Source organism: Papio anubis, chromosome 1 (assembly GCF_008728515.1).
Source record: "Papio anubis isolate 15944 chromosome 1, Panubis1.0, whole genome shotgun sequence".
Taxonomy (NCBI): Eukaryota; Metazoa; Chordata; class Mammalia; order Primates; family Cercopithecidae; genus Papio; species Papio anubis.
The window spans coordinates 124,985,252-125,007,637 of record NC_044976.1 but is presented as its reverse complement, the minus strand read 5'-3'; the positions used below and the strand labels follow the sequence as shown (position 1 = coordinate 125,007,637).

Genomic DNA, 22,386 nt, shown 5'->3' with positions numbered 1-22,386 from the left:
AGCTGGACTGACTGAGCTGAGGCTATGAGAATGAGAGTGCCCTTGGGGATTAAAGTGAACTGCTCCTCTCGTACTTATGCAGTGGAGGCATGGATTTTGAGCCCAGAAATGTCACTTCAGGAAGAGAGAGGGCCAGACTGCCCGAGTCTCCAGGAATAAAACTGAGTGGAGTTTGGGTGGATTGATTTGAAATGGACATTAAAATTAAAAGTTTATTATATTCCTGCTAGACTTTGGCACAGAAGTGTTTTGAAACAGTATATGCTAGTGAGGTTTGGTCATATTCCCTTGCCCACCAAAAAAACAACCTCACTCTCTCATGTATACTCAACACACACCTGGAAAGGTCCAAAGAACCCTTACGGAGCTTTTGTTTCATAAACTCTTAACTCTCAGGACTGACGTGAAGCTGGAAAATCAACCAAAATTCCCTTGCATTGGTATAGCTAGAAAGGCTACAGATACCACCTCAGGAATAAGGGCCAGGTAGCTAGCTGAGCTAATCCTCCTGTCTGTTTCCTCCTCCCCCAGGTGTTTCAGTCACCTCCAGTAACACGGGCGTGCCAGATATCTCGGGTTCTGTGTACTCCAAAACCCAGGTAGGTGCCTGGCTCTGGACAGAAGTGGAAAAGAGATAGACATAGAAGAGGTGGAGTTGTAATGGTAGAAATACAGTGGACAAGAACAACCCTAGGAGAGGTGGCAGGAAACCCATCCTACTTTTTCTAAATGAAAGGTCTTCTCTAGACTTCACTTCCTCTAAGAAGTTAAAATTTAGCCCTCTGAGAAAAAAACAAGAGAAGTGTAATAGGAAGGTGAAGCGTGGCAAATTGTTTAATGTGTCATGTGATTTACTGTGCAACTCTCCTGGCCCCTTTTCCTACCTACTCCCAACCTTTTTCATGACTTTTCAAGAGAGTAAGTATGAGAGTGACAGGAAACTAGTTCATTCCATTCTTTGAGTAAATCTGTAACAGTGGGAGTGGGAAAGGAGACACCTAGTAACTAATGAAGCATTTGAGTGATCCACAGGTTTGTTATGTTGCTTTTATCCCCCATCACCATAAATACTTAAAGTTTGTTAGTAAGCACTGGGGGTCTGGGGCGGGGCACTTCATGAACAAGACCTTCAACACTTCAAATACCTCAGTATGTGTTTATTTCTTTTGAAATATCCATGGAGTTCTTTTTGTTTTTGTTTTTGAGACAGAGTCTTGCCCTGTCACCCAGGCTAGAGTGCAGTGGTGCAATCTCAGCTCTCTGTCAACTCCATCTCCCGGGTTCAAGCGATTCTCCTGCCTCAGCCTCCCGAGTAGCTGGGATTACAGGCGCCTGCCATCACGCCTGCTAATTTTTGTATTTTTTAATAGAGACGGGGTTTCACCATCTTGGCTAGGCTAGTCTTGAACTCCTGACCTCATGATCCACCTGCCTCGGCCTCCCAAAGTGCTGGGATTACAGGTGTGAGCCACCGCGCCCAGCGGAGTTACTATTTATTTATTATTATTATTTTTTAAAGGAATATTGGAAGGGGTAGGGACACTTGGTTTGCTTTTTTTTTTTCTTGGAGACAGTCTCAAGAAGTCACCCAGATTGGAGTGCAATGGTGGAATCTCAGCCTTCTGAGTAGCTGGGGCTATAGGTGTGTGCCACCAGGCCTAATTTTTGTATTTTTGTTTTTTGTTTGTTTTGTATTTTGTATTTTTGTTTTTTGGTAGATACAGGGTTTTGTCATGTTGCCCAGGCTCATCTTGAACTCCTGGGCTCAAGCAATCCACCCGCCTTAGCCTCCCAAAAGTGCTGGGGTTACAGGTGTGAGCCACCATGCCCAGCCTGGAGTTCTAAGTTCAAATTTCATGATGTTCAAATATGACATTCAGTTTTACAAAGTGCTTCCACATGTCATCCTCTTATTTAGTCTTTTTGTTTGTTTTTGGTTGTTTTTTTTTTTTTTGAGACGGAGTTTCACTCTTGTTTCCCAGGCTAGAGTGCAATGGCGTGATCTTGGCTCACCACAACCTCCACCTCCCGGGTTCAAGCGATTCTCCTGCCTCAGCCTCCCGAGTAACTGGGGTTACAGGCATGTGCTACCATGCCTGGCTAATTTTGTATTTTTAGTAGAGACCGGGTTTCTCCATGTTGGTCAGGCTGGTCTCAAACTCCTAACCTCAGGTGACCCGCCCGCCTTGGCCTCCCAAAATGCTGGGATTACAGGCGTGAGCCACTGTGCCCAGCCTTTTTTTTTTTTTTTTTTCTTCAGATGGAGTCTCCCTCTGTCTCCCAGGCTGTAGTGCAGTGGCACAGTCTTGACTCATTGCAACCTCTGCCTCCCAGGTTCAAGTGATCCTCCTGCCTCAGACTCCCAAGTAGCTGGGATTTACAGGTACCCGCTACCACGCCTGGCTAATTTTTGTATTTTTAGTAGAGATGGGGTTTCACCATATTGGCCAGGCTGGTCTCGAACTCTGTGTGATCCGGCCATCTCGGCCTCCCAAAGTGCTGGTATTACAGGTGTGAGCCATCGTGCCCAGCCTATTTGATCTTTACAACAGGTTTGTAGTGTCCCTGTTTTGTATCTGACGAAACTGAGGCTAAGAGGTTGAGTAGTTTGCCTAGGTTCACACAGTTATTAAATAAGAGCAGAGCTGAGACTGAGACCTGAATATGTGATTTCAAGTGTACTGTGCCTTCTGTGACACCATGCTGCTTTCTGAGGGTCAGGGAGCTTGAGCTCAGGAAAATCCCAAGATTGGTTTGCTGATCCCTTTTACTCTGTCTCCTCCTGGCCTCCTGGATAGCAGTCCTTTGAGAAACAAGGTTTTCATTCCGGTACTCCTGCTGCTTCCTTCAACTTGCCTTCAGCCCTAGGAAGTGGGGGCCCCATCAATCCGGCCACAGCTGCTGCCTACCCACCTGCCCCCTTTATGCACATTCTGACCCCCCATCAGCAGCCGCACTCTCAGATCCTTCACCATCACCTGCAGCAGGATGGCCAGGTAATAGCCCTTCCCCCTCTCTCCTTTCCCTTCCTCTTCCTATCCCTTAAAACTGCCTTCCCTTTCCTTTTCTTACCCTTCCTCACCACCACCTTCACCCAATCCCTCCCCAGCGCCAGTCATGGGCACACAGCACATACAGACACAAGCGCACATAACACGAGCGGCCGGCAAAGGATATCTCAGAGAAGGGGCCAGATTGAAACCTTTTTTGCCCAATTCCTTTGGTGCCCTTCTCCTCCTGTGCCACAGTTGTCCTTATCCCATCAGACCTGGGTCACACCTCCCCTCTTTCCTCTCCCAGCCTTCCCTCTTCCCTGACATTTTAGCTTTCCCTTCTAATGGTGGAGTTCTATTGTCAAAGTTTGTCCCTTTATTTTCCATATATCCTGGTTCTGCCTCAGCTACCATATTTGCAGATGATTCTCTGTTGCCAGCGCCAGCAGGAGGAGCAGGTAATGAAATTGAATGATCATATGCTTGAACCCACTCCTTTTCAGTCCCCATTTCACCTTCACAGCCTCAGGGAACTTGAAAAGACTGCGCGGTCACAAATCGGGATACACAAACACAAACACCTTGCTGAGCTCTCTGGCCTCCCCTTCCTCTCTCCTTCTCCCCTCCCCAACACCCTCTTTATCTTTGTACCCTTCCCCAACTGTGGAAAACATTTGGTTACCAGAATGGAAAAGATTATTGGGGCAGCATCTGCAGCCTGAGGCCTCAGACTGCCTCTCGTACCTGCCTGAAATGGGCTCACAGATGTGATGTGTGGTAGGGGTGGGGATCTGTGGGGCAATGCAAGTGGCCTCTTGAGAGCTCCATTATAGGTGGCTGGAGCTGGAATAAGGACTTCCTTCCTCTCAAAGACAGCTTTCCAAATTGAGGCATTCATGGGGATCAATGGAAATGAAATTGCCTCGTGATCACTCATCTCCAAGAGCAGGGGAGAGAAGGGGTAGTAGGAGAAGGTAGAATTGAAAATGAGTAGAACTAACTCACTACCTTATCTCCAAAGGTATCTTGCCCTCTTCATCTTTTCCCTATTTAAAAGTCAAAAATGCCTTCCTGCTTGTAAGAAAGGGGCTTTAGCAGCTATGCAGACTAAATTTTCTATGGTTTTAATAGTAGTGAGGGGAATGGGAGAGCAAGACAGTTTGCACATCTCCACCTGAAGATGTTACAAATTTGTACCACTAACTAGACACCTTTTTCCTCCCCATCATCCTCCCATTCCCCTGCAGACGGGCAGCGGGCAACGTAGCCAGACCAGCTCCATCCCGCAGAAGCCCCAGACCAACAAGTCTGCCTACAACAGCTACAGCTGGGGGGCCAACTGAGGCCCTGACCCTCTTCTCCCGGTCCCATCTTCTGAGAGGGCTTCTCAGCCTGGAAACTATGGAAACAACATCAAAGAGAAAGGAATGTGGGGGGTTTCCGCTGCCCCCCACCCCCAGCGGCCCACCCCATGCCTCAGCTTCATGTCTGTCCCATTCCTATACCATCCCCACCCTGTTGTATGTATTATAGGATTTGTATTTTCTCCTTTTTTTTCCCCCCTTCCATTCCTTCTCCCCTCTTGCATTCAAGATTATGAAACTTTGCTATGGGCCCTGCCCTTCCTTTGCTTCCTCCTGTTCACCCTGGTGGTGTACGGATGAGGTGGGGAGGTGGGACCCCCAAATATATATCAGCCCAACAGCCCTAAGTCTCCTCCTTTATTATTAGGAAAACAACAACAACAAACAAAAAAAAAATGGCGTCATGAATATGAACAGCATTGTCAGATGAATTAGTTGAAGTGTTTTTTTTTTTTTTTTTTTTTTTTGTACTGTGTCCTCAAATTTAATGGATTAATGTGTCTTGTATATATAAAAAGAAAACCTCTACCTTCAGCCTCTGCCTATTCTTGCTCCGTCTAGGACATCCTCAATTTCGTCGATGACCAGCTTGGTGAATAAGTATTACTGTACCAACGGGGCCTCCTCTAGCAGGCCCCTGAAGGCAGTGGAATAAAATGAAATCTTCGCCCTTTAAGAACTCCTGACCTTAATGTGGTAGTAGTATCTTGTCCTTGAGGGGATTTCCTTCCCTTCACCCCTAAGACTTTCACAACCTGTTGACTGGAAAGAACCACCACAAATCTTCATTTCCTCCAGAAACTGCTACATCTACAGCCGATTTCAGGCAGTAAAGGGAGAGGGATAGAGGAGATTGGGTGGAAAATGGAGAGGATCAAGAAGGAGCTGAGACCATTTCAAAGGAAAAAAATGGCTTTATAGAGTTTTAAGTTATGACTTAAATGGGTCCAGGTAAATAAACTAAAAAGAAGTAAAGGCAACATGTATCGTCTGACAGAACTAAATCTTGGAGTAGGGTGACGGATAAAAGACTACATACTGGGTACAGTGTACACTGCTCGGGTGATGGGTGCACTAAAGTCGCAGAAATCACTAAAGAACTCATCCATGTAACCAAACACCACCTGTACCCCAAAAACGAAATAAAAAAACCAAAACCTTGGGGCACATTCCCCCTAGGAATGGACTACTGTAGTAGTTGCTTCTTGGGTGCTTTTCTGTGACATAGCTATACCCAATTCTTTGAAAAAGAATCTAGAGCCAAGTCTGGCTTGGGGATGGGGTACAGGGAGAGGCAGGTTTCGGATAGGCTTTGAAAATCGATACAACAGTAAACAAAATGAGGCCAGTCGCTTTGGGAGGCCAAGGTGGGCAGATCACCTGAGGTCGGGAGTTCGAGACCAGCCTGGTCAACATGGTGAAACCCCGTCTCTACAAAAAATACAAAAGTAGCCGGGCAGGGTGGCATATGACTGTAATCCCAGCTACTCAGGAGGCTGAGGCAGGAGAGAACCTGGGAGGCGAAGGTTGCAGTGAGCCGAGATGGTGCCACTGCACTCCAGCCTGGGAGACATGAGAGAAAAATTTGTCTCAAAAAAAAAAAAAAAAAAGATACCAAAGGGATACTTTTTTATCGCCCCCAATTTGTTCCTTCTCAGGACACAACTAGTTTCCCTTCCCTTACAAATCCTTTGTCTTGCTGGTTGCAGAGCCTGCTTAGATAAAAGAATCCTATATGGTTATAACAAACTCCCTAGTAGCTAGAGAGGTGGAGGAAGTTAAGTCCATGCGTCTCTTATGTCTTGATCTCTTCTCTGGGGAATTCAATACTAGAAAGAGCTTGGAAAAGCATTTTGTTCATCCCTCTAACAGCAGACGTCACCCAGGTCAGTCAAAAGGAACGCCCGAGTAAGAGGCGAGGTGGCTTCTGCTGTTAGGCTGGCCAGCCCCGGGGGTGGGGAGGTTGAGGGATGCCATCAAGCCGGTTCATCTGTGCGGCTGGGCTGCCCTCTGGCGGCTTTATGCGGGTGCCATCCAGAGTCAAACCCTCGAAATCGCTTTTCGGACTGAGTTGTCTCCAGAAAGAAGAACAGGTTTAGGAGGAAGGCGGTCATAGGAAACTGAAAGTGCGTCACGCTCACTCCCGTCACGGAAACTGGTCTCTAAAAGGTGGGGTAAAGGTAAAGCCTTTCAAATTTGAGGAAGACTTTCCGTCCCGCCTCCCTTGCATGTCCGGCTTACAGTCGTTTACGACAGTGTCAGGATCGCGGGCTTGCTTTCCGGTAGCGTGGGCTGACGCCTCGCTCAATTTCCCACAGGGCTGCGCAGGTTTGCCCCTTCTGCGAATGGTCCACTGGAGGGGTTCAAAGGTTCGCGTCCCAATACGGGAATGAGCCTCTTTGATCTCTTCCGGGGCTTTTTCGGCTTTCCTGGACCTCGGAGGTGAGAGTAGGTCCGGCTTGGACAAGGGTGGGGGTCGTCTGAGGGGAGCTTGACCCCTACGTCTTATTTTTTGGAAAAGCATCCTCTGTCCCACTCCTTCAACTCCTGTAGAGAGGACAGAAGTCGCAACATTGAATACTCACCCCGCCACAGTAACCAAGGCGGTCGTTAAGAGGAGAAACAGCAAACTAAGCCTTTCTCCAACCTGGGGTGATGCAACAGGGACCCGGGCGGGGAAGACAATGGGGGTCGGGAGAATAGGACAGTGAGCAAGTGAGCAGGACCTTGGGAGAGAGGGGAGGGACTCTGGGGGAAAGTGTAAGAAGGGAGCTGCGAGCTGTCTGACTTTGATAAAAAAAAAAAAAAAAAAAAAAAAAGGAAGAAAGAAAGAACTGTCAGCCATTGTATTAATGTTTTGATGCGGCAACCAGTCCTCCGACCCTCTCCCCAGCTTCCCAGACCCCTTGCTCTTGTCCCACTTTGCCACCCATGAGTTGATTTTATGGCTTAAATCGTGCTGACATCTTGGTGGCCAATCTGCCTCCACTCTCAGCCACAGAGATCCCTTTTTTGGAGGGATGACTCGAGATGAAGATGATGATGAGGAAGAAGAGGAAGAAGGGGGTTCATGGGGCCGTGGGAACCCAAGGTTCCATAGTCCTCAGCACCCCCCTGAGGAATTTGGCTTCGGCTTCAGCTTCAGCCCAGGAGGAGGGATACGTTTCCACGATAACTTCGGCTTTGATGACCTAGTACGAGATTTCAATAGCATCTTCAGCGATATGGGGGCCTGGACCTTGCCTTCCCATCCTCCTGGTGTGTGGCTTTCCCTGAGGGACAACCTGCGGTTTCTAGTGGGTTGGTGGGTGAAATAAAGAGCCTGCAGGGAGTAGCTGGGGGATGGGAAGTGTGAGAAGACTGATGATTTCAGGGAGATTTATAGAGCCCAAGTCCTTTCCCACCCCAGCAAACACCTGCCACCTTTCTGCAGAACTCCCAGGTCCTGAGTCAGAGACACCTGGTGAGAGACTGCGGGAGGGACAGACACTTCGGGACTCAATGCTTAAGTATCCAGATAGTCACCAGCCCAGGATCTTTGGGGGGGGTCTTGGAGAGTGATGGAAGAAGTGAATCCCCCAAACCAGCACCAGACTGGGGCTCCCAGAGACCATTTCATAGGGTGAGTATCCCATCGGGTCCTAAAGTGAGAGCTTGTGAGAGACCACTAATAAAGTGCAAAGACTGGCCAGGCGCGGTGGCTAACGCCTGTAATCCCAGCACTTTGGGAGGCCGAGGGTGGATCACCTGAGGTCAGGAGTTCGAGACTAGCCTGGTCAACATGGTGAAACCATGTCTCTACTAAAAATACAGAAAATTAGCCGGGCGTGGTGGTGGGCACCTGTAATCCCAGCTACTCGGGAGGCTGAGGCAGGAGAATTGGTTGAACCCAGGAGGTGGAGACTCATGTCAAAAAAAAAAAAAAAAGTACAAAGATTGCACTTTTTTTTTTTTTTTTTGAGACCCAGCCTTGCTCTGTTACCCAGGCTGTGGTGCAGTGGCACAATCTCAGCTCACTGCAACCTCCAATTCCCAGATTCAAGTGATTCTCCTACCTCAGCCTCCTGAGTAGCTGGGATTACAGTCACCTGCCAAACGCCCGACTAATTTTTGTATTTTTAGTAAAGGCGGTGTTTCACCATATTGGCCAGGCTGCTTTCGAGCTCCTGACCTCAGGTGGTCCACCCACCTTGGCCTCCCAAAGTGCTGGAATTACAGGTGTGAGCCAACATGCCTGGCCAAAGATTGCAATTCTTGTTTGAATCTGATAGCCTTGGGCTGGAATCCTAAGCCCTCCATTTAGTGTTTTCTGTTTTCTCTATTAAGCTTGTGGGATTTTCTTTGGGGGGGAGATGGGTGTTCTGTTTCTTAAAAAAAAAAAAAAACAATAAACCATCACTGGTCCAGATAATTCTTGGATAAGGCAGGATTGTGCACAGAGTATAGGCATATATCAGTTCAGGAAGTCTTTCTGGTAGAAGGATACATAAAACATCCAGGAAGGAGGAAGGAGTGTATAAATAAAGCTATTCTGAATGGAATTATCTCCCCGGGGGCAGGGAGTTTTGGAGCTCAGGATTAGTTTGAGGTCTATGACCTTTCAAATTTCAGATTAGAAGATGTCTTTTCACTTACTATGGTTTCTTCTGCAGTTTGATGACATATGGCCTGTGGACCCCCATCCTAGAACCAGAGAGGACAATGGTAAGTCTGGAGGAAGGGGAAGTTTATCAGCCTTTTGTTATTCTTCTGAAGTTCTGTCCATTTTCCCTCCCTGAAGTTTCTTCCTGTACACTTGTCTCCTTTTTTCCCTTGGACTCTTTCTCTCCTGCTTCTTCATCTCTCTGCTCTTCCAGATCTTGATTCCCAGGTTTCCCAGGAGGGTCTTGGCCCGGTTCTACAGCCCCAGCCCAAATCCTATTTCAAGAGCATCTCTGTAACCAAGATCACTAAACCAGATGGGGTGAGTTGAAAGAAAGAGGTAAAGGAAATTGTGGCCAGGGAATGAATGCCCTGAAACAGGAATCTCTGTAAATAAACAGGGATCTCTGTAAAGAAACTGCTGAGCGTTATCTTTAGTGATGTGAGGAATATGGTGGGGACTTCTCCTTGTAGATAGTGGAGGAGCGCCGGACTGTGGTGGACAGTGAGGGCCGGACAGAGACTACAGTAACCCGACACGAAGCAGAGAGCAGTCCTAGGGGTGGTAAGTTAAAAGACAAAGGGGTTCATCTCAAGATTCCTTGGGGAAGGGAACTCTTACTCTTCTACCCTTGAATATTATTTCTCTCCTTTGCTTCTGCCTGGTCTCTTTCATTTAGCCTATTTGTGTGTATGACTTTCTTCCTTAGATCCAGAATCACCAAGACCTCCAGCCCTGGATGATGCCTTCTCCATCCTGGACTTATTCCTAGGACGTTGGTTCCGGTCCCGGTAGCCTTGTTAACCCTCAGAGGCCTTCAGAGTCCTTTCCACCTTTCACCCATTGCCCACCATTAATAAGCTTAGCTTCTCCTTTTGCCACCTCAGGGGCTTGGATATGTGGAATAGTGAATTGGGGGCATGTCAGTTTGTCACTCACCCAAACTGACCAATAAAACTTTTATTTATGCTAATTATTTGTCTTGGTTTTGTCAAGGCTATTTCAGTTTCTAGAACCATCCAACACTTCCGAAATTATCTTGGTCCTCTACCTTCTCCTTATTCCTTAACTTTTTATTCTACATCTAAAACCTGAGTAGAAAATGATTTTTCTTTCTCAAGCAAGAAATAAATTTAAAAAGAAAAAAAAGAGGCCAGGTTTGGTGGCTCACACCTGTAATCCCAGCACTTTGGGAGGCTGAGACAGGCAGATCACCTGAGGTCAGGAGTTGAAGACCAGCCTGGCCAACGTGGTGAAACTCCGTCTCTACTAAAAATACAGAAATTAGCTGGGCATGGTGGCGGGTGCCTGTAATCCCATGCTGAGGCAGTAGAATCACTTGAACCCAGGAGGCGGAGGTTGCAGTGAGCCGAGACCGTGCCATCGCACTCCAGCGTAGGCAACAAGAGCAAAATTCCATCTCAAAAAAAAAAAAGAAAAGAAAAATGATTTTTCTTACTGAGGAGATAACTAGAAATAATTTCAGGAAAACTTCTAGAATTTCTAGAAAGGGATACATCAGATTCCCAAAAAAGGGTGTGGGTGTGGAAGTGTGGATCACTGACTGGAGAGGTCATGAAGTAACTGAGGAAGTACATGGGTAAATTTTCCTTACTTTACTGGCCTTAAAAAAATTGTTATGTGGCTGGGCGTGGTGGCTCACGCCTGTAATCCCAGCACTTTGGGAGGCCGAGGCAGATGGATCATGTGAAGTCTGGAGTTCGAGATCAGCCTGACCAATATGGTGAAACCCCGTCCCTACTAAAAATACAAAAATTAGCCAGGTATGGTGGCACATGTTTGTCATTCCAGCTTCTTGGGAGGCTGAGGTAGGAGAATTGCTGGAACTCAGGAGGCGGAGGTTGCAGTGAGCTGTGATCATGCCATTGCACTCCAGCTTGTGCAAAAAGAGCAAAACTCCATCTCAAAAAAAAAATTATTATGTATGTTAGAGAAAATACACCTGGCACAAATGTTACTAGGTCCTTTTTTCTTTTTGAGGCAGGGTCTCATACAGGCTAGAGTGTAGGGGAGTAATGTTGGTTCACTGTAGCCTCGACTTGGGCCTAATACTTCCACCTCAGCCTCCTGAGTAGCTGGGACTACAGGCATACACCAGCATGCCTAGCTAATTATTTTTTCTTTTTTTTGGTTTTTTATTTATTTACTTTTTGTATTTTTTGCAGAGACGGAGTTTTGCCGTGTTGCCCAGGCTTCCTTTTCTCATTATAAAAGTTTTTAATCCAGTGTGTTAGACTGCACATATCATCCCAGCTACTTGGGAGGCTGAGATAGGAGGATTACTTGAGCCCAGGAGGTGGAGGTAACATAGCAAGATCCTATCTCTAAAATATATATAGAGATTTATATGTGTAACATAAATATTATATAGATTTATATGCATAATATATAATACAAATATATAATATATATTATATATGATTGCATATATATTATATATGATTACATATATATGATTACATATATAATATATAATATTTGTATATAATATATAAATATATAATATATATTTATAAATATACAATATATATTTATAAATATATAATGTGACAAATATATAATATGATATTTGTATATAAAATATATATATAATATATTTATACATTTTTTATATATATATATTTTTGAGACTCTTTGTCTCTCTCTGTCACCGGGCTGGAATGCAGTGGTGCGATCTCAGCTCACTGCAACCTCTGCCTCCCGAGTTCAAGCGATTCTCCTGCCTGAGCCTCCTGAGTAGCTGGGACGACAGGCATGTGCCACCATGTCCAGCTAACTTTTGTATTTTTAGTGAAGACGGGGTTTCACCATGTTGGCCAGGCTGGTCTCGATCTCTTGACCTCGTGATCCACCTGCCTCAGCCTCCCAAAGTGCTGGGATTACAGGCGTGAGCCACTGCACCCAGCAAAATTTTTTTTTTTTTTTTTGAGACGGAGTCTCGCTCTGTTGCCCAGGCTGGAGTGCAGTGGCCGGATCTCAGCTCACTGCAAGCTCTGGCTCCTGGGTTTATGCCATTCTCCTGCCTCAGCCTCCCGAGTAGCTGGGACTACAGGCGCCCGCCACCTCGCCCGGCTGGTTTTTTGTGTTTTTTAGTAAAGATAGGGTTTCACCATGTTAGCCAGGATGGTCTTGATCTCCTGACCTCGTGATCCACCCGTCTTGGCCTCCCAAAGTGCTGGGATTACAGGCTTGAGCCACCACGCCCAGCCCAAAATATTTTTTAAAAATTAGCTAAGCAGGCTGGGCATCATTGCTCACGCCTATAATCCCAGCACTTTGGGAGGCTGAGGTGGGCAGATCACTTGAGGTCAGGAGTTCAAGCAAGCCAGGCACTGTGGTTCACATTTATAATCTCAACACTTTGGGAGGCCAAGGTGGGCAGATCACTTGACATCAGGAGTTCGAGACCAGCCTGGCCAACATGGTGAAACCCCAACTCTACTAAAAATAAAAAAAGTTAGCTTAGTGGGGTGGTGCACACTTGTAATCCCAGCTACTTAGGAGGCTGAGGCAGGAGGATCACTTGAATCCAGGAGGCGGAGGTTGCAGTGAGCCGAGATTGTGCTGCTGTCCTCCAGCCTGGGTGACAAAGCGAGACTCCATCTCAAAAAACATAAATAAATTAGCTGAGCATGGTGGCCCACATCTGTAGTCTCAGCTATTCAGGAGGCTAAAACAGGAGGATCTCTGGAGGCTGGAGTTCGAGGCTGCCATGATCTATGATCACACCACTGCATTCTAGCCTGGACTACAGAGTGAGACCCGATCACAACAACAACAAAAGCTTTTAGCTGGTCGCGGTGGCTCAAGCCTGTAATCCCAGCACTTTGGGAGGCCGAGGCGGGTGGATCATGAGGTCAAGAGATCGAGACCATCCTGGCTAACATGGTGAAACCCCGTCTCTACTAAAAATACAAAAAACTAGCCGGGCGTGGTGGCAGGCGCCTGTAGTCCCAGCTACTCGGAGGCTGAGGCGAGAGAATGGCGTGAACCCAGGAGGCGGAGCTTGTAGTGAGCTGAGATCGCGCCACTGCACTCCAGCCTGGGCGACACAGGGAGACTCCATCTCAAAAAAAAAAAAAAAAAGCTTTTAGTACTATGGTTAAGAGGGCAAATCTGAGGCCAGTCACAGTGGCTCACACCTGTAATCTCAACACTTTGGGAAGCTGAGTGGGGAGGAACAATTGAGACCAGCCTGGGCAACATAGGAAAACCCTGTCTCTACAAAAAAATTTAAAAATTAGTTGGGCATGGTGGTGCATGCCTGTAGTCCCAGCTACTCAGGAGTCTGAGAGGGGACGATGTCGAGCCCAGGAGGTCAAGGATGCAGTGAGCCATGACCATGCCACTGCACTCCAGCCTGGGCAACAGAGTGACACTCTCTCTCAAAATAAAAAGGCCAAGCATGGTGGCTCACGCCTGTAATCCCAGTACTTTGGGAGGCTGAAACAGGCAGATAACTTGCTGTCTCTACTAAAAATACAAAAATTAGCCAGGCATGGTAGTACAGGCCTGCAATCTCAGCTACTTGGGAGGCTGAGGCGCGAAATCACTTGAACCGGGAGGCAGGGTTGCAGTGAGCGAGATTGCACCATACACTCCAGCCTGGGTAATAGAGAGCAAGGCGGCGTCTCAAAATATTAAAAAAGCGGCGGTGGCTCACGCCTGTAATCCCAGCACTTTGGGAGGCCCGAGGTGGATCCCTAAGATCCAGGAGATCCCGAGACCATGGTGACCCGTCTCTACTAAAAATAGAAAAAAAAAGTGCTTGAGCGCCAGTGGTGGCGCCTGTAGTCCCAGCTACTCGGGAGGCTGAGGCAGGAGGGCGTGAACCCGGGTGAGCTTACAGTATGGGCCGAGATGCTCCCACTGCACACTCCCAGCCTAGGCGACAGAGCAAGACTCCGTCTCAAAAAAAAAAAAAAAAAAAAAAAAATTAAAAAAAAAAAAAGAGTGAGTGACTGGGCGTGGTGGCTCCGCCTGTAATCTGGCACTTTGGGAGGCCAAAGGCGGAGTGGATCACGGGTCAGAGGTCCGAGAGACCAGCCCTGACCAACATGCGTGAGGCCCTAAGTCTCTACTAAAAGTAAAAATTAGCCGGGCATGGTGGCGCGCACCTGTAATTCCAGCTACTCAGGAGGCTGAGGCAGGAGAATCGCTTGAACCCAGCAGGCAGAGGTTGCAGTAAGCAGAGATCATGCCACTGCACTCCAGCCTGGGTGACAGAGCGAGACTCTGCCTCAAATAATAATAATAATAAATGGCCGGGCGCGGTGGCTAAAGCCTGTAATCCCAGCACTTTGAGAGGCCGAGGCGGGTGGATCACGAGGTCAGGAGATCGAGACTATCCTGGCTAACATGGTGAAACCCCATCTCTACTAAAAATACAAAAAACTAGCCGGGTGTGGTGGCGGGCGCCTGTAGTCTCAGCTACTTGGGAGGCTGAGGAGGGAGAATGGCGTGAACCCGGGAGGCGGAGCTTGCAGTGAGCCGAGATCACGCCACTGCACTCCAGCCTGGGAGACACAGCGAGACTCCGTCTCAAAAAAAAAAAAAATAAAATAATAATAATAATAATAATAATAATAAATAAATAAATAGGCCAGGCATGGTGGGTCATGCCTATAATCTCAGCACTTTGGGAGGCCGAGGCAGGTGGATCCCGTGAGGTCAGGAGTTCAAACCAGCCTGGACAGCATGGTGAAACCTCGTCTCTACTAAAAATACAAAATTAGCTGACCGTGGTGGTGGGCGCCTGTAATCCCAGCTAAAAATACATAAATAAATAAAACAAAAAAGCCCCAAAACAACAGCAACAACAACACACACACATGCACACACACAACTGTAAGGGATCTTTCTATTCTATTAATCTATTTGTCTATCTTTGTGCCCATATCATACCTTAAAATACTATAGTTTTATTTAGTAAAACCAGTCTTCCTGCCTTTTTATTATTATTTAATCCGTCTAGTATATAAAAATACAATTGGTTTTTCTAATCAACTTTTTAGAATTCCATCACAAATATAAATGGAGCTAAAAATCACCAGATACATGAAGAAAGCATCTAACATGAGTGGTAGAGACAAATGAAGCAACTTGTAAGAAACAGAGACTATGCAGAGAGATTAAAAACTTTAAATGTACACTTTTGTTTTTTTTTTAGATGGAGTCTCGCTCTGTTTCCCAGACTGGAGTGCTGTGGTACAATCTTATCTCACTGCAACCTCCACCTCCAGGTGGAGGCTCAGGATTCTCCTGCCTGAGCCGCCCCAGTAGCTGGGACTATAGGCTCACCACGCCCGGCAATTTTTTTTTTTCTTTTTTAGACTGAGTCTCACTCTGTTGCCCAAGCTGGAGTGTAATGGCACGATCTTGGCTCGCTGCAACCTCCACCTCCTGAGTTCAAGTGATTCTCCTGCCTCAGCCTCCCAAGTAGCTGGGATTACAGGTGCCTGCCACCATGCCTGGCTAATTTTTGTATTTTTGGTAGAGATGGGGTTTCACCATGTTGGCCAGGCTGGTCCTGAACTCCTGACCTCAGGTGATCCACCTGCCTTGGCCTCCCAAAATGCTGGGATTACAGGCCACCCAGCCTACATTTCTGTGTTTTTGATGAAGACGGGCTTTCACCATGTTGGCCAGGCTGGTCTTGAACTCCTGACCTCAAGTAATTTACCTGCCTCGGTGTCCCAAAGTGCTGGGATTACAGGCATGGGCCACTGTGCCTGGCTTATTGCTTCGTATTTCTAAGCACTATAAAGATTTATGTACTTGGCCGGGCGCAGTGACTCATGCCTGTAATCCCAACAGTTTGGAAGGCTGAAGGGAGAGAATGACATTAGCCCAGGAGTTGGAGACAGTCTGGGCAACATAGTGAGACCTGTCTCTACAAAAAATTAAAGATTAGCCAGGCAGGGTGGTGCACACTGCAGTACTTGCTACTGGGAAGGCTGAGGTAGGAGTATCACTTGAGTGCAAGAGTTCAAAGCTGTAATGAGCTATGATTGTGCCACTGCACTCCAGCCTGGGTGACAGAGTGAGACTCTATCTCCAAAAAAAGAAAAAAACACCACACACACAAATATGATAGCAGAAATGAAAAAAAAAAAAAAAAACTATAAAAATTAGGAAAATAAAGTTCAATTCTCCAAAAAGTAAACAAAATAACTGATCGAAAAATAAGAGAAAAAGGGTTGGGCGTGGTAGCTCACGCCTGTAATCCCAGCACTTTGCGAGGACAAGGCGGGTGGATCACGAGGTCAGGAGATGGAGACCATCCTGGATAACACGGTGAAACACCGTCTCTACTAAATGTACAAAAAATTAGCTGGGCGTGGTGGTGGGTGCCTGTAGTCCCAGCTGCTTGGGAGGCTGAGACAGGAGAATGGTGTGAACCTGGGAGGTGGAGTTTGCAGTGAGCAGAGATAATGCCACTGCACTCCAGCCTGGTGATAGAGTGAGACTCCATCTCAAAAGAAAGAAAGAGAGAGAGAGAGAGAGAGACATAAAACTAGAATGGCATAAATTATCAATGAAATGTCATGAAAATATTCCAGAATTTAAGAATATTACTTAATGTTTTTTGAGACAGAATCTCACTCTGTCACTCAGATTGGAGTGCAGTGGCACAATCATAGCTCATTGCAGCCTCGAACTTCTGGGTTCAAGCGATCCTCCTGCCTCAGCCTCCTGAGTGGCTGGGTGTGCACCACCACACCCAACTAATTTTTGTTTTTTGTTTTTTCATTTTGTTTTTGGTAGAGACGGTGGTCTTGCCATCTTGCCCTGGCTGGTCTCCAACTCCTGGGCTCAAGTGATCCTCCCACCTCGACCTACCAAAGTGCTGGAATTACAGGAATGAGCCACTGCGCCCAGCCTGAAGGATATTACTTTCTAACCTGAAAGGACTTGCCACACGCCGGACCAATGGTGAAAATAAACTCACTCAAGGCACACCATATGAAATTTTAGAACACTGGAGACAACAGAGTTTAAAAGATTCTAGAGGGAGAGAGAAAAAAAAAATGGGGAACATGTTCTCAGGATCTCCTGAGGGCTGTGTCAGTGGACGAAACAAACAAACAAAAAACCCTAAAGGATCAAGAATCATAATGTTCTCAAACTTTATCAGCAACATGAAGTATAAGACAATGGAGATCCAGCAATCCAACTACTGGGTATATTTTCAAGGGAACTGAAATCAGTACGTTGAAGAGATACCTGCACTGCCATGTTCATTGCAGTACTGTTCACAATAGCCAAGAGTAGGAATCAACCCAAGTCTCCTTCAGTGGATGAACGGATAAAGAAAATGTGGCATATATACACAATGGAGTACTATTCAGCCTTACAAAGGAATGAAGCCTGGCTCGGTGGCATGCTCATGTTGTCCCAGCTACTCAGGAGGCTGAGGCAGGAAGATTGCTTAAGCCAGGGAGTTCAAGGTCAGCCTGGGCAACATAGCCAGACGTCATCTCTAAAATGAAGACATTCTTTACGGGAAAAATGAAAAACAAAGAATGAGATTCTGTCATTTACAACATCGATGAACCTAGAGCACATTATGTTAAGTGAAGTAAGCCAGGCACAGAAAGACAAATACCACATGATCTCACTTATATGTGGAATCTTAAAAAAAACCTCATGCAAGTATAGAGTAGAATGGTGGCTGCCAGAGACTAGGGGGTGGTGAATGTTGGGGAGACATTGGTCAATGGATACCAAATTTCAGTTGGACAGGAGGAATAAGTTCAAGAGATCTATTGTACAACATGGTGACTATAGTTAATGACACTGTAGTTGGCTGGGCATGGTGGCTCACGCTTGTATTTCCAACACTTTGGGAGGCCAAGGCAGGCGGATCACCTGAGGTCAGGAGTTTGAAACCAGCCTGGCCAACATGGTGAAACCCCATCTCTACTAAAAAAATACAACAATTAGGCCAGGCACGGTGGCTCAAGCCTGTAATCCCAGCACTTTGGGAGGCCGAGATGGGCGGATCACGAGATCAGGGGATCGAGACCATCCTGGCTAACACGATGAAACCCCGACTCTACTAAAAAATATGAAAAAAAACTAGCCGGGCGAGGTGGCGGGCACCTGTAGTCCCAGCTACTTGGGAGGCTGAGGAAGGAGAATGGCATAAACCCGGGAGGCGGCGCTTGCAGTGAGCCGAGATCGTGCCACTGCACTCCAGCCTGGGCGACAGAGCGAGACTCCCTCTCAAAAAAAAAAACAAAAAACAAAAATTAGCCGAGCGTGGTGGCACGTGCCTGTAATCCCAGCTACTCGGGAGGTTGAGGCAGGAGAATCACTTGAACCTGAGAGTTGCAGGTTGCAGTGAGCCGAGATTGCACCACTGCACTCCAGCCTGGGCAACAGAGTAAGACTCCGTCTCAAAAAAAAAAAAAAAACGCTGGGCACAGTGGCTTACGCCTGTAATCCCAGCACTTTGGGAAGCCGAGGCGGGTGGATCATGAGGTCAGGAGATCGAGACCATCCTGGCTAATATGGTGAAACCCGTCTCTACTAAAAATACAAAAAATTAGCCAGGCGTGGTGGCGGGCGCCTGTAGTCCCAGCTACTCGGGAGGCTGAGGCAGGAGAATGGCGTGAACCCGGGAGCTGGAGCTTGCAGTGAGGCGAGATCATGCCACTGCACTCCAGCCTAGGCGACAGAGCGAGACTCCCTCTAAAAAAAAAAAAAAAAAAAAAATTCAAAAATACGTGTCTACATTGGGAAGATGGAGGAACAAATGCATATATTTGCTGTGGGCAGTACAATGTGTACTAAATCCTTACCTTCCATACTCTAAACACAATAATTAGTTTCTTTTTTTTCTTTTTTTGAGACGGAGTCTCGTGCTCTGTCGCCCAGGCTGGAGTGCAGTGGCACGATCTCGCCTCACTGCAAGCTCCACCTCCCGGGTTCACGCCATTCTCCTGCCTCAGCCTCCCGAGTAGCTGGGACTACAGGTGCCCGCCACCATGCCCGGCTAATTTTTTGTACTTTTAGTAGAGACGGGGTTTCCGTGTTATCCAGGATGGTCTCAATCTCCTGACCTCGTGATCCGCTCGCCTCAGCCTCCCAAAGTGCTGGGATTACAGGCGTGAGCCACTGCTCCGGCCAATAGTTAGTTTCTAAAACAAAAAATAAGTACCCTGTAAGCATATTTAGATATATAATGCTAAATATTAAAGAAAACATTTTAAAAGTTGGTAATGGTTGGCTGGGCCTGGTGGCTCACACCTGTAATCCCAGCACTTTAGGAGGCCAAGATAGATGGATCATGTGAGGCCAGGAGTTCAAGACCAGTCTGGCCAACATGAAGAAACCCCGTCTCTACTAAAAATACAAAAATTAGCTGGTGTGGTGGTGCACACCTGAAGTCCCAGTTATTCAGGAGGCTGAGACACGAGAATCAATTGAACCCAGGAAATGGAGGTTGCAGTGAGCCGAGAGCACACCACTGCACTTCATTCAGCCCAGGCCACCAAAGGAGATTCTGTCTCAAAAAAAAAAAAAAAAAAGGTTGGTAATGGTTGCCTCTGGCGATTGGAAAAGGGTGGACCATATTGAAACTGAAGTCAGGAAGCTATTTTTCATGTGTTGTAGAATGATTTGACTTTGTCCTGGCACAGTGGCTCATGCTTATAATCCCAGCCCTTTTAGAGCCCTGTCTAAACAAACAAACAAACAAAATCAGCTGGGTGTGGTGGCATATGCCTATAGTTCCAGCTACTGAGGAGGCTGAAGCAAGAGGATCACTTGATCCCAGGAAACTGAGGCTGCAGTGAGCTATTATTATACCACTGTACTGAAGCCTGGATGACAGAGCAAGATCCTGTCTCAAAAAAAGAAAAAAGAAAAAACAGAAAAGAAAAATGTTTAATTATTTCACTCTTAAGTATTCATATAGCCAGGCACAGTGACGTATACCTGTAATACCAGCACTTTGGGAGGCCAAGGCGGGTGGATCATCTGAGGTCAGGAGTTTGAGACCAGCTTGGCCAACATGGCGAAACCCTGTCTCTGCTACAAATACAAAAAATTAGCCAGGCACAGTGGTGCACACCTGTAGTCCCAGCTCCTTGGTAGGCTGAGACGGGAATTGTTGAACCTGGGAGGCAGAGGTTGCAGTGAGCAGAGATTGTGCCATTGTACTACGGCCTGGGCCAGAGAGCGAGACTCCATCTAAAAAAAAAATACACACAAAAAACAAAAAAACTCCATATATTAGCAATAAATTAAAATTTTTAAATTTACAAAAGTAATGCAAAAAAAGTGAGTTAATGTAAAGAAATAGCAGTCTTGACATTTGACAGGGTTGATACAACAGACCAGTGGAGGAAGAATGGATTTTTTTTTTTTTTCTTTTCGAGACAGAGTCTTGCTCTGTCGCCCAGGCTGGAGTGCAGGGGTGTGATCTTGGCTCACTGCAACCTCTGCCTCCTGAATTCAAGCAATTCTCCTGCCTCAGCCTCTCGAGTAGCTGGGATTGCAGGTGTGCGCCACCATGCCTGGCTAATTTTTTTTTTTTTGTATTTTCAGTAGAGACGAGGTTTCACCACGTTGGCCAGGTTCGTCTCAAACTCCTGACCTTGCGATCCACCCACCTCAGCCTCCCAAAGTGCTGGGATTACAGGCGGAGCCACCAGGCCCAGCCTGGATGAATTGTTTTAAGAGATGATTTTGGAAAAACTGGAAGAAAAGAAAACTACTCTAATGCATGCCAGTTCAGATGGATTGGAAATATAAAGGTTACAGGTGAAACTGTTAATGGTGGAGGGCATCCAGGTTCTTAGCGTTTTGAAGGAAGAATTGGACTAAACGCACAAAAAAAGCAAGAAAGGAATGAAGGGGTTCATTGAAAATGAAAGTACAGCCGGGCGCGGTGGCTCAAGCCTGTAATCCCAGCACTTTGGGAGGCCGAGACGGGCGGATCACGAGGTCAGGAGATCGAGACCATCCTGGCTAACACGGTGAAACCCCGTCTCTACTAAAAAATACAAAAAACTAGCCGGGCGAAGTGGCGGGCGCCTGTGGTCCCAGCTACTCGGGAGGCTGAGGCAGGAGAATGGCGTGAACCCGGGAGGCGGAGCTTGCAGTGAGCTGAGATCCGGCCATCGCACTCCAGCCTGGGCGACAGAGCCAGACTCAGTCTCAAAAAAAAAAAAAAAAAAAAAAAAGAAAATGAAAGTACACTCCACAGTGTGGGAGCGGGCGAGCAGAGGGGCTCAAAGGCCCTGTTACAGAAATTTTGGGAGTTTAAGTACCCCCCTAGAGGATTCCATTGGTTATGTGGTGTACGCCCTATGTAAATGGAGAGGATGAAGTAAAGTTACAAAGTCATTTACTTGGCCTAGGCCCTATGGAGAGATTATTTCCTGTCATAGCTGAAGTGTGAATTGGCCTTATGTTCCCTGCCTCCAGATCCCATTTTCCTGTCTCAAATCTATAATGGTAATAGAAGAACCTGTGTTATCTTTCTGACTTTGAAGCAAAAGAGGGCTTCTTAAATAAGACCTCAAAATACAAACCATAAGGCAGACAATGGGTTAATTTTTTTATATCAAAATTAAGGGGCCGAGCGCAGTGGCTCACACTTGTAATTCCAGCCCTTTAGGAGGCCTAGGCGGGTAGATGACCTGAGGTCGGGAGTTCGAGACCAGCCTGACCAACAGGCAGAAACCCCGTCTCTACTAAAAATACAAAATTAGCCAGGCATGATGGTGCATGCCTGTAATCTCAGCTACTCGGGAGCCTGAGGCAAGAGAATCGCTTGAACCTGGGAGGTGGAGGTTGTGGGGAGCCGCGATCATGCCATTGCACTCCAGCCTGGGCAACAAGAGTGGAACTCTGTCTCAAAAAAAAGAAAAAAAAATTAAGGGCTGAGTGTGGTGGCTCACACCTGTAATCCCAGCACTTTGGGAGGCTGAAGTGGGCGATTGCTTAAGCTCAGGAGTTTGAGACCAGCCTGGGCAACATGGTGAAGCCCCATCTCTACCAAAAATACAAAAAATTAGCTGGGCATGGTGGCACGTGTCTGTGGTCCCAGCTACTTGGGAGGTGGAGGCAGGAGGATCACTTGAACCAGGGAGGTACAGGTTGCAGTGAGCCAAGAATGTGCCATTGCACTCCAGCCTGGGTAATGAAACTATATATATATATATATATAATTAAATAATCCTGCTCAATAAAGGAAACTATCATCAAAGGTACTAGATAGGAATAGACCTAGGGGGGAATTTGCAAAATTTAAAGCAAGCAATTGGTTAATATCTAGACCACAAAACCCACTCCTCAAATCAATAAGGCAGTAAACTAAAAGCAAGAAAATAGGTAAAAAACATGATTAAGC

At 46.7% G+C, this 22,386-nt stretch overlaps 2 protein-coding genes across 15 annotated transcripts in view; both read left to right on the top strand.

The window, feature by feature from the left end:
- Window positions 1-5,543, top strand: part of LOC116269741 (ubiquitin-associated protein 2-like) — a 38,625-nt gene extending 33,082 nt beyond the window's left edge. For 2 of the 14 annotated variants that reach the window (XR_004177479.1, XM_031653304.1), the window contains 4 exons: window positions 532-599; window positions 2,802-2,996; window positions 3,401-3,451; window positions 4,919-5,543. Coding sequence is in view for 8 of the 14 variants with exons in the window: in XM_031653304.1 (XP_031509164.1) it covers window positions 532-599; window positions 2,802-2,996; window positions 3,401-3,451; window positions 4,919-4,957 (353 nt within the window). In the remaining 6 variants the exon portion in view is untranslated. Of the gene's footprint in view, window positions 1-531; window positions 600-2,798; window positions 2,997-3,400; window positions 3,452-4,240; window positions 4,892-4,918 lie in introns of those variants that run through there. The other 12 variants (XR_004177477.1, XM_031653301.1, XR_004177480.1 and 9 more) reach the window with 9 other exon arrangements.
- Window positions 5,544-6,035: 492 nt separating this feature from the next.
- HAX1 (HCLS1 associated protein X-1) lies at window positions 6,036-9,972 on the top strand. Its single transcript, XM_031653267.1, is given in 9 exon segments — window positions 6,036-6,526; window positions 6,676-6,799; window positions 7,353-7,615; window positions 7,791-7,897; window positions 7,899-7,979; window positions 9,010-9,061; window positions 9,214-9,320; window positions 9,473-9,563; window positions 9,709-9,972. Coding segments are annotated over 8 exon segments (840 nt in total). The 5' UTR covers window positions 6,036-6,526; window positions 6,676-6,746; the 3' UTR covers window positions 9,795-9,972.
- Window positions 9,973-22,386: the final 12,414 nt, after the last annotated feature.